We start from the raw sequence: 12,109 nt of genomic DNA on the forward strand, positions 1-12,109 counted from the left end.
AATAGAACTAGACATCTGTTATAAAACACCATAAAGTGAATAATGACATGCAGCGACTGCCATTGATTAGAGATACATTAATTGATGCTTCTTGATGACAAATGTGCTTTTTTGGGGGGAAATCTGAAGTGGGACTGAAACTGTCCCAGGAACAACTGGATCGTCACCCTGACACACACGCTGTCAATTTACTAGACTAGACTACAATGTGTATTACCATGAACTTCTAATAGGCCTACCAGTAACCGGTGATGTAGTGGTAAGAAAATAGATGGGTAAACTCTGATAGCCGGTCGCGGTGAAAAGAGTAACGATCCCAATACTTTAATGCATTTCTCTGAAAAAGTTGGTCAACTGTGTTTTCTTGTGTTTACCCTCCACTAGACCTACACCACTGCTGGTAGCCTACACTCTCAGAAGAGGCAATTTTACACACTTGAACACACACAGAACAATATAATATATGAGTTGAATCAAAACATGTTTACACCCTAGTTCATGAGTTGTCCATAATTCATGAATGTTTGGAGTCTTCACAGATCATGTGACATAAAACACTACCTTTCTTTCCTTACATTAATTACATTTGACAGTTTTATTTGTCATTATTAAGAATTGAAGACATTATTTTGGATTTGTGTGCCCATGACAACTGTTTTCACAGTGAAACCTAATTCAATATTATGTAGGCATAGTTACACTTACAGTGTATTTTCAGAGATCAAGATAGAAGATTATTACAGGGTTTAAATTCAATGTTCTAATTCAATTGTTAAATTATTAATAATGACAAATTAAACTGTCATAAATGTAATAATGTAAGGAAAGAAAGGTAGTGTTTTATGTCACATGATCTGTGAAGACTCCAAACATTCATGAATTATGGACAACTCATGAACTAGGGTGTAAACATGTTTTGATTCAACTCATGTATTATGTTGAATGTAGGCTACCTGTTCTGTGTGTGTTCAAGTGTGTAAAATTGCGTCATCTGAGAGTGTAGGCTACCAGCAGTGGTGTAGGTCTCGTGGAGGGTAAACACAAGTAAATGCAGTTGACCCACTTTTCTCTGAAAAAGGTATTGAAAGTTTTGGGAGAGTTACTTTTTTCACCGCGACCGGCAATCAGTGCTGAAGGTAAGACGACTCAAAAGGGGGGTTACAAGTTTATCAACTTTCAAAGCTGAATTACTTTCCCATTGTTCCTCAACTGCAGTGTGTGAAATACCATTTAGTAGCTCTGAGTCTCTACTTTTATCCAATGTAAAAAATACAATTTCAGATTTTGCTACATAAGACCAAATCCAGGTGGTGAGTCACATATGCCATTGTAAAACCAAATACTTTTCACAGAAAGAATCAATTATAGGCCTCCTGTCATTAACGTATACTTGTTGGATGGATTGGATGCCCATTGTGTCTAAAGGAGCTCAACTGAGGCTGAAATGCAACACTACTGAGTGGACAGCACCTCTGTCTAGCCAGCTATAGAATTCTACAGTACACCATTCATGGGCAGGGAGAGAGTTTACAGGGTTGGGGAGTAAAGGATTACATGTAAGGGATTACAAAAAAACTGTAATCCATTACGTTACCAGCAAAAATATTGTAATCAGATTACAGGTACTTTTGAAAAACTAGATGATTACTTTGAGGATTACTTTTAAATTCAGAAAATATGTTTGTGGAAAAAAATCTTTGACACTTCTCTGTTATCTCAATGACATTTAAATCAGCATTGAAAAAAGGCGCAAGTTTAAGTTTGTTCCACCTGAGCGAGTCTGACCACAAATCAGAGACCACTATGATGACACACCAAATGTGTTTGATGGATCGCGGGAAACGAGCAGGAATAGGCTTTTGTAAGCTACAGTCTAAGCTACGTCTTCCATTGGTGCGACTGCTGTCAGTATCAAACTTGAATAAACGCTGCGAGGTAAGGATGACGGCGATACGGATATCACTTAATATTGATCTACATAGCGCATGGATGTGAATCACACTGCTGCTCTCTCATTTACCTTATGGATTGTGGTTGTTGTGGATGGCTGTTCACAAATCTAAATGTGTATTTGAACCCAATAATGGTTGAATTCAAGAAGTTTAAGCTGCCTATCAATCATTGTTTTTGAAATCAGTGGCCAGCGAGTGAAAAATGAGCTTTTGCAACAGCTGCATAGTGCAGATCCCGGCTTATGGAATAAAAGTGGGGCTTTTTTTGCTAAAACTTTTGCTAGACTTAAAGGTCCAATCTGTAGTTGCTACATCCATTTTTTGATTTTTAAATTACATATACAAGACCAGTCAAAAGTTTGGACACACTTACTCATTCAAGGGTTTTTCTTTATTTGTACTATTTTCTACATTGTGTTGAACAAATCAAAATATATTTTGTATTTGAGATTCTTCAAAGTAGCGACCCTTTGCCTTGATGACAGCTTTGCACACTCTTGGTAAAACATGCCATTTCATGAGAGCAGCATTTATTTCTCAACTAGAATCAATGAGCCCAATCAGTCCTCCATGACAACAACATCATAAACAACAGAGTAGGCTGGCTAAGTCCTTCGTTTTGGGGTCATGCTCAGGTAAAACAATTTGGCTAATCTATACTTCCATATTTCCAAGTCCTATTCTTGAACATCAAGGGGTATAACATTATTGGAATGACTGGAATCTTGATAGACTTTGTTTTTTAATGTAAAGATATAATTGAATAGTTGTATTATATGAAGTGGAAAGTGATGGTTTAGAAGAAGCCTACATAACCACCACAAAGTCAAATTTTCCATCCATATATGGCCAGCTATGTAAAATTTAACATTGATTTATCCTGCAATAGATGTCGTTCAATTGGTCACATGCATTTTTGTCTACTTCTAATGTCTCTTAAGGGGAAAGTAATCTAAAAGTAACGGAATGTAATCAGATTACGTTACTGAGTTTGGGGGTAATCCAAAAGTTCCGTTACTGATGACATTTTTGGACAGGTAACTTGTAACTGTAACGGATCACATTTAGAAAGTAATCTACCCAACCCTGACGGTTTATTTGAGCTCCCCCATAATTCGCACCCTGGACTAATATACTCTATGTCCACTCATATCCACTCTGAGGGGTGTCCCTGGCTGTACCAGGTAGATAATATACTCTATGTTCAGTCATATCCTCTAAGGGGTGTCCCTGGCTGTACCAGGTAGATAATATACTATATGTTCACTCATATCCTATAAGGGGTGTCCCTGGCTGTACCAGGTAGAGAATCGATAATATACTATATGTCCACTCACATTCCAGAAGAGGTGCTGGGGAGTTCGCTGGAAGGCTCTTCACTCTCCTCCCCTGCTGGCTTCCTTTCCTTCTCAGAGGCAGCTACCTCCTACACACACACACACACACACACACAGTCTGTCTTGACTGAAGTATTTTCTATTGAGGACCACATTGAGGGTCTAGGCGTGTAATAAAACTTAATGGATGAGACAGTCATTGTTGAGAACACTATGTCTCTTGACAACATCTCTTGAGGTGCTTTAACATATGAGGGTAGAACTGTAGAACTGACTATAACAGTGAGTACAGGTGTTTTAACATATGAGGGTAGAACTGTAGAACTGACTATGACAGTGAGTACAGGTGTTTTAACATATGAGGGTAGAACTGTAGAACTGACTATGACAGTGAGTACAGGTGATGTAACATATGAGGGTAGAACTGTAGAACTGACTATAACAGTGAGTACAGGTGATGTAACATATGAGGGTAGAACTGACTATAACAGTGAGTACAGGTGATGTAACATATGAGGGTAGAACTGTAGAACTGACTATGACAGTGAGTACAGGTGTTTTAACATATGAGGGTAGAACTGACTATAACAGTGAGTACAGGTGTTTTAACATATGAGGGTAGAACTGACTATGACAGTGAGTACAGGTGTTTAACATATGAGGGTAGAACTGTAGAACTGACTATGACAGTGAGTACAGGTGTTTAACATATGAGGTTAGAACTGTAGAACTGACTATGACAGTGAGTACAGGTGATGTAACATATGAGGGTAGAACTGTAGAACTGACTATAACAGTGAGTACAGGTGTTTTAACATATGAGGGTAGAACTGTAGAACTGACTATGATAGTGAGTACAGGTGATGTAACATATGAGGGTAGAACTGTAGAACTGACTATAACAGTGAGAACAGGTGATGTAACATATGAGGGTAGAACTGACTATAACAGTGAGAACAGGTGTTTTAACATGAGGGTAGAACTGACTATAACAGTGAGTACAGGTGTTTAACATATAAGGGTAGAACTGTAGAACTGACTATGATAGTGAGTACAGGTGATGTAACATATGAGGGTAGAACTGTAGAACTGACTAGAACAGTGAGTACAGGTGATGTAACATATGAGGGTAGAACTGTAGAACTGACTATAACAGTGAGTACAGGTGATGTAACATATGAGGGTAGAACTGTAGAACTGACTATGACAGTGAGTACAGGTGTTTTAACATATGAGGGTAGAACTGTAGAACTGACTATAACAGTGAGTACAGGTGATGTAACATATGAGGGTAGAACTGTAGAACTGACTATGACAGTGAGTACAGGTGATGTAACATATGAGTGTAGAACTGTAGAACTGACTATGACAGTGAGTACAGGTGATGTAACATATGAGGGTAGAACTGTAGAACTGACTATAACAGTGAGTACAGGTGTTTTAACATATGAGGGTAGAACTGTAGAACTGACTATGATAGTGAGTACAGGTGATGTAACATATGAGGGTAGAACTGTAGAACTGACTATAACAGTGAGAATAGGTGATGTAACATATGAGGGTAGAACTGACTATAACAGTGAGAACAGGTGTTTTAACATATGAGGGTAGAACTGTAGAACTGACTATGATAGTGAGTACAGGTGATGTAACATATAAGGGTAGAACTGTAGAACTGACTATGACAGTGAGAACAGGTGTTTTAACATATGAGGGTAGAACTGTAGAACTGACTATGATAGTGAGTACAGGTGATGTAACATATGAGGGTAGAACTGTAGAACTGACTATAACAGTGAGTACAGGTGATGTAACATATGAGGGTAGAACTGTAGAACTGACTATAACAGTGAGTACAGGTGTTTAACATATGAGGGTAGAAGTGATCCTACACTTCTCTAACCGTCCTCTTACCTGTGAGCTGAGCTGTCCTGAGCTACCAGATATTGATGACAACTCCTTAGACGAGCCAGGTTGAAGGAAGGAGGGGGAGATGGAGAGATGTTGGTATTTGCGTTTCATTGGGGAGAAGATGGGTCGGTGCCTGGGTTGGTCAAAGAACTTGTGTGAGGAAGTGACAGTACCTGAGAAAGAGGGAGAAACTGGGGAAACAGAGGGGAAGACAGGAGGGGGGATAGAGAGTCAGTTAGGGTCCTTGTCTACAATCCTACTTCTCTGATCTCTAATTTCTCTGCCAGATTATTCTGGTTCATCTTCCAGATTAGGAAGCTCAGGAAGAGATATACAGTCATGATTAGAAAGTCTCATCTGTTTGTGAAATCTTCACTACTGTATTGGTGATTATATGTATGGAATGTAATGAATGTTGGATTGTTGTTTAATATAATGGGGTCACCTGGATACATCATCATTTCCGCTCGGGCAGCCGAGCGGAAATGGAGGAAAACTCGCCTCCCTGCGGACCTGGCATCCTTTCACTCCCTCCTCTCTACATTCTCCTCTTCTGTCTCTGCTGCTAAAGCCACTTTCTACCACTCTAAATTCCAAGCATCTGCCTCTAACCCTAGGAAGCTCTTTGCCACCTTCTCCTCCCTCCTGAATCCTCCTCCCCCTCCTCCCCCCTCCTCCCTCTCTGCGGATGACTTCGTCAACCATTTTGAAAAGAAGGTCGACGACATCCGATCCTCGTTTGCTAAGTCAAACGACACCGCTGGTTCTGCTCACACTGCCCTACCCTGTGCTTTGACCTCTTTCTCCCCTCTCTCTCCAGATGAAATCTCGCGTCTTGTGACGGCCGGCCGCCCAACAACCTGCCCGCTTGACCCTATCCCCTCCTCTCTTCTCCAGACCATTTCCGGAGACCTTCTCCCTTACCTCACCTCGCTCATCAACTCATCCTTGACCGCTGGCTACGTCCCTTCCGTCTTCAAGAGAGCGAGAGTTGCACCCCTTCTGAAAAAACCTACACTCGATCCCTCCGATGTCAACAACTACAGACCAGTATCCCTTCTTTCTTTTCTCTCCAAAACTATTGAACGTGCCGTCCTTGGCCAGCTCTCCTGCTATCTCTCTCAGAATGACCTTCTTGATCCAAATCAGTCAGGTTTCAAGACTAGTCATTCAACTGAGACTGCTCTTCTCTGTGTCACGGAGGCGCTCCGCACTGCTAAAGCTAACTCTCTCTCCTCTGCTCTCATCCTTCTAGACCTATCGGCTGCCTTTGATACTGTGAACCATCAGATCCTCCTCTCCACCCTCTCCGAGCTGGGCATCTCCGGCGCGGCCCACGCTTGGATTGCGTCCTACCTGACAGGTCGCTCCTACCAGGTGGCATGGCGAGAATCTGTCTCCGCACCACGTGCTCTCACCACTGGTGTCCCCCAGGGCTCTGTTCTAGGCCCTCTCCTATTCTCGCTATACACCAAGTCACTTGGCTCTGTCATATCCTCACATGGCCTCTCCTATCATTGCTATGCAGACGACACACAATTAATCTTCTCCTTTCCCCCCTCTGATAACCAGGTGGCGAATCGCATCTCTGCATGTCTGGCAGACATATCAGTGTGGATGACGGATCACCACCTCAAGCTGAACCTCGGCAAGACGGAGCTGCTCTTCCTCCCGGGGAAGGACTGCCCGTTCCATGATCTCGCCATCACGGTTGACAACTCCATTGTGTCCTCCTCCCAGAGCGCTAAGAACCTTGGCGTGATCCTGGACAACACCCTGTCGTTCTTAACTCACATCAAGGCGGTGACCCGTTCCTGTAGGTTCATGCTCTACAACATTCGCAGAGTACGACCCTGCCTCACACAGGAAGCGGCGCAGGTCCTAATCCAGGCACTTGTCATCTCCCGTCTGGATTACTGCAACTCGCTGTTGGCTGGGCTCCCTGCCTGTGCCATTAAACCCCTACAACTCATCCAGAACGCCGCAGCCCGTCTGGTGTTCAACCTTCCCAAGTTCTCTCACGTCACCCCGCTCCTCCGCTCTCTCCACTGGCTTCCAGTTGAAGCTCGCATCCGCTACAAGACCATGGTGCTTGCCTACGGAGCTGTGAGGGGAACGGCACCTCCGTACCTTCAGGCTCTGATCAGGCCCTACACCCAAACAAGGGCACTGCGTTCATCCACCTCTGGCCTGCTCGCCTCCCTACCTCTGAGGAAGTACAGTTCCCGCTCAGCCCAGTCAAAACTGTTCGCTGCTCTGGCACCCCAATGGTGGAACAAACTCCCTCACGACGCCAGGTCAGCGGAGTCAATCACCACCTTCCGGAGACAATTGAAACCCCACCTCTTTAAGGAATACCTAGGATAGGATAAAGTAATCCTCCTAAACCCCCCCTCCCCCTTAAAAGAGTTAGATGCACTATTGTAAAGTGGTTGTTCCACTGGATATCATAAGGTGAATGCACCAATTTGTAAGTCGCTCTGGATAAGAGCGTCTGCTAAATGACTTAAATGTAAAATGTAAAATGAATAAACATTATAAAAGAGGAGCCTGCTGAATGTTATAATGAAGTCAGTTGAATGTTCTTTCTGGTTAGACCTACACTGAACTGTGATGGTGATGTATAGATTGATGTACATTCTGGCTATGTTACCTCTAGTGTAATATCTCTCTAAATTCTCTGCCAGATCATCCAGATTAATCTCCCTCAGGATTCTCAGTGTTTTCCTAACAGCTTCCTCAGGGCTGTATCTCTCCACCATCTGATCCACTGTGTCCTGTCTGTCAGAGTTCTCCAGCTGACTCTCTGGGATGGGAGGAGAGCCTAACATCCTGCCAACATTCAGTTTAGACTGAAATGTCTTCAGCTGATCTTCAGTGAGCTCCTCCAGACTGATCAGCAGTAGAACTGGAAAGAGAGAAACAGGGGAAATAGAGGGGAAGACAGGAGGGGGGACAGAGAGTCAGTTAGGGTCCTTGTCTATAATCCTACTTCTCTGATCTCTAATTTCTCTGCCAGATCATTCTGGTTCATCTTCCAGATTAGGAAGCTCAGGAAGAGATATACAGTCATGATTAGAAAGTCTCATCTGTTTGTGAAATCTTCCCTACTGTATTGGTGACTGTATGTATGGAATGTAATGAATGTTGGATTGTTGTTTAATCATAATGTGGTCACCTGGATACATCATGAATACACATTATAAAAGAGGGGTCTGCTGAATGTTATTATGAAGTCAGTTGAATGTTCTTTCTGGTTAGACCTACACTGAACTGAGATGGTTGATGTATAGATTGATGTACATTGTTGTTATGTTACCTCTAGTGTGATCTCTCTGTAAATTCTCTGCTAGATCATCCAGCTTCATCTCCCTCAGGATGCAGAATGTGATCCCCACAGCTCTCTCAGGGCCGTATCTCTGCACCATCTGATCCACTGTGTCCTGTCTGTCAGAGTTCTCCAGGTGGCTCTCTGGGATGAGAGGAAAGCCTAACATCCAGCCATTAGTCAGGTGAGACTGAAATGTCTTCAGCTGTTCTTCAGTGAGCTCCTTCAGACTGGTCAGCAGCAGAGCTGGAACATCCAACATGGAGAGTCTCTAAAATAACAAAGATGATATGATGTATCATCATATCATAGCTCTGGATAAGAGCGTCTGCTAAATGACTTAAATGTAAATGTAAATGATGTAAGGACGAGAATATAAAAACTGACTAGTGATATCAAATAAAGATCATTAATATATTAATATTTTTAAGACGTACTAGAATATTTATACAGGTCACTCAATATCTCATATGATCATGAAATACATTACATTAGGAACTTTAACACACACACGCACGCGCACACACACACAGCAGTGTATTCAGAGAATACTGTGATCTACTGTATGTGGTTTGCTCACATTGACTTTAGACATGGCCAGTAGTCTTACCTTCAGCACCTCCAGGTTCCGCTTCAGACTAGAGATCTCAGTCTCCCGACTACGACACTTCACTTCAGACCAGGTCAACCTGGACACAGGAAACAGTCACTCACTGTTCTGTTCCCCTACACCACCACCACATGCTGTGGTCACTACACTGTTCTGTTCCCCTACACCACCACCACATGCTGTGGTCACTACACTGTTCTGTTCCCCTACACCACCACCACATGCTGTGGTCACTACACTGTTCTGTTCCCCTACACCACCACCACATGCTGTGGTCACTACACTGTTCTGTTCCCCTACACCACCACATGCTGTGGTCACTACACTGTTCTGTTCCCCTACACCACCACCACATGCTGTGGTCACTACACTGTTCTGTTCCCTACACCACCACCACATGCTGTGGTCACTACACTGTTCTGTTCCCTACACCACCACCACATGCTGTGGTCACTACACTGTTCTGTTCCCCTACACCACCACATGCTGTGGTCACTACACTGTTCTGTTCCCCTACACCACCACCACATGCTGTGGTCACTACACTGTTCTGTTCCCTACACCACCACATGCTGTGGTCACTACACTGTTCTGTTCCCCTACACCACCACTACATGCTGTGGTCACTACACTGTTCCGTTCCCCTACACCACCACCACATGCTGTGGTCACTACACTGTTCTGTTCCCCTACACCACCACCACATGCTGTGGTCACTACACTGCTCTGTTCCCCTACACCACCACCACATGCTGTGGTCACTACACTGTTCTGTTCCCCTACACCACCACTACATGCTGTGGTCACTACACTGTTCTGTTCCCCTACACCACCACCACATGCTGTGGTCACTACACTGTTCTGTTCCCCTACACCACCACCACATGCTGTGGTCACTACACTGTTCTGTTCCCCTACACCACCACCACATGCTGTGGTCACTACACTGTTCTGTTCCCCTACACCCCCACCACATGCTGTGGTCACTAAACTGTTCTGTTCCCCTACACCACCACCACATGCTGTGGTCACTACACTGTTCTGTTCCCCTACACCACCACCACATGCTGTGGTCACTACACTGTTCTGTTCCCCTACACCACCACCACATGCTGTGGTCACTACACTGTTCTGTTCCCCTACACCACCACCACATGCTGTGGTCACTACACTGTTCTGTTCCCCTACACCACCACCACATGCTGTGGTCACTACACTGTTCTGTTCCCCTACACCACCACCACCACATGCTGTGGTCACTACACTGTTCTGTTCCCCTACACCACCACCACATGCTGTGGTCACTACACTGTTCTGTTCCCCTACACCACCACCACATGCTGTGGTCACTACACTGTTCTGTTCCCTACACCACCACATGCTGTGGTCACTACACTGTTCTGTTCCCCTACACCACCACATGCTGTGGTCACTACACTGTTCTGTTCCCCTACACCACCACCACATGCTGTGGTCACTACACTGTTCTGTTCCCCTACACCACCACTACATGCTGTGGTCACTACACTGTTCTGGTCCCCTACACCACCACATGCTGTGGTCACTACACTGTTCTGTTCCCCTACACCACCACCACATGCTGTGGTCACTCCACTGTTCTGTTCCCCTACACCACCACATGCTGTGGTCACTACACTGTTCTGGTCCCCTACACCACCACATGCTGTGGTCACTACACTGTTCTGTTCCCCTACACCACCACCACATGCTGTGGTCACTACACTGTTCTGTTCCCCTACACCACCACCACATGCTGTGGTCACTACACTGTTCTGTTCCCCTACACCACCACCACATGCTGTGGTCACTACACTGTTCTGTTCCCCTACACCACCACCACATGCTGTGGTCACTTCACTGTTCTACATTCATTTCACTCAGTTCATGAGGATGATGTAATAGAGGTATAGAAGAGATGTTAGAGGGCCAATTCACCACTTTTAAAGTTGATTATCTCTCCAGCACCAGAAGACTCATATATTCAATGTTACCAGTGTCTATAGAAAATCAATCAAATGTAATTTATAAAGTCCTTTTTAAATCAGCAGTTGTCACAAAGAGCTTTACAGAAACCCAGCCTAAAACCCCAAGCAGCAAGCAATGCAGATGTAGAAGCACAGTGACTGGGAAGAAACTCCCTAGAAAGGCAGGAACTGAGGAAGAAACCTAGAGAGGAACCAGGGTCTGACATCATCTAAACAGTGAACTGCATGTATACTGACACCATCTAAACAGTGGACTGCATGTATACTGGCACCATCTAAACAGTGGACCGCATGTATACTGACACCATCTAAACAGTGGACTGCATGTATACTGGCACCATCTAAACAGTGGACTACATGTATACTGGCACCACCTAAACAGTGGACTGCATGTATACTGGCACCATCTAAACAGTGGACTACATGTATACTGGCACCATCTAAACAGTGTACTGCATGTATACTGGCACCATCTAAACAGTGGACTGCATGTATACTGGCAACATCTAAACAGTGTACTGCATGTATACCGACACCATCTACACAGTGTACTGCATGTATACTGGCACCATCTAAACAGTGTACTGCATGTATACTGACACCATCTAAACAGCGGACTGCATGCATACTGGCACCATCTAAACAGTGGACTGCATGTATACTGACACCATCTAAACAGTGTACTGCATGTATACTGACACCATCTAAACAGTGTACTGCATGTATACTGACACCATCTAAACAGTGTACTGCATGTATACTGGCACCATCTAAACAGTGTACTGCATGTATACTGACAACATCTAAACAGTGTACTGCATGTATACTGGCACCATCTAAACAGTGTACTGCATGTATACTGACACCATCTAAACAGTGGACTGCATGTATACTGACACCATCTACTGACACCATCTAAACAGCGGACTGCATGTATACTGGCACCATCTAAACAGCGGACTGCA

The 12,109-nt window shown here is 44.0% G+C and overlaps 1 protein-coding gene across 1 annotated transcript in view; it reads right to left on the reverse strand.

Annotated features, from left to right (window-relative positions):
- LOC139545501 (uncharacterized) overlaps positions 1–12,109 on the reverse strand; it is an 88,203-nt gene that overhangs the window by 12,001 nt on the left and 64,093 nt on the right. Inside the window, exons 15-19 of the mRNA XM_071353350.1 lie at positions 9,139–9,217; positions 8,520–8,799; positions 7,854–8,108; positions 5,204–5,391; positions 3,290–3,378 (exon numbers count right to left, since the gene is read on the reverse strand). Coding sequence (XP_071209451.1) covers positions 3,290–3,378; positions 5,204–5,391; positions 7,854–8,108; positions 8,520–8,799; positions 9,139–9,217 — 891 coding nt within the window. The remainder of the gene's footprint in view (positions 1–3,289; positions 3,379–5,203; positions 5,392–7,853; positions 8,109–8,519; positions 8,800–9,138; positions 9,218–12,109) is intronic.

This window comes from Salvelinus alpinus, chromosome 2 (assembly GCF_045679555.1).
Source record: "Salvelinus alpinus chromosome 2, SLU_Salpinus.1, whole genome shotgun sequence".
Classification (NCBI taxonomy): domain Eukaryota; kingdom Metazoa; phylum Chordata; class Actinopteri; order Salmoniformes; family Salmonidae; genus Salvelinus; species Salvelinus alpinus.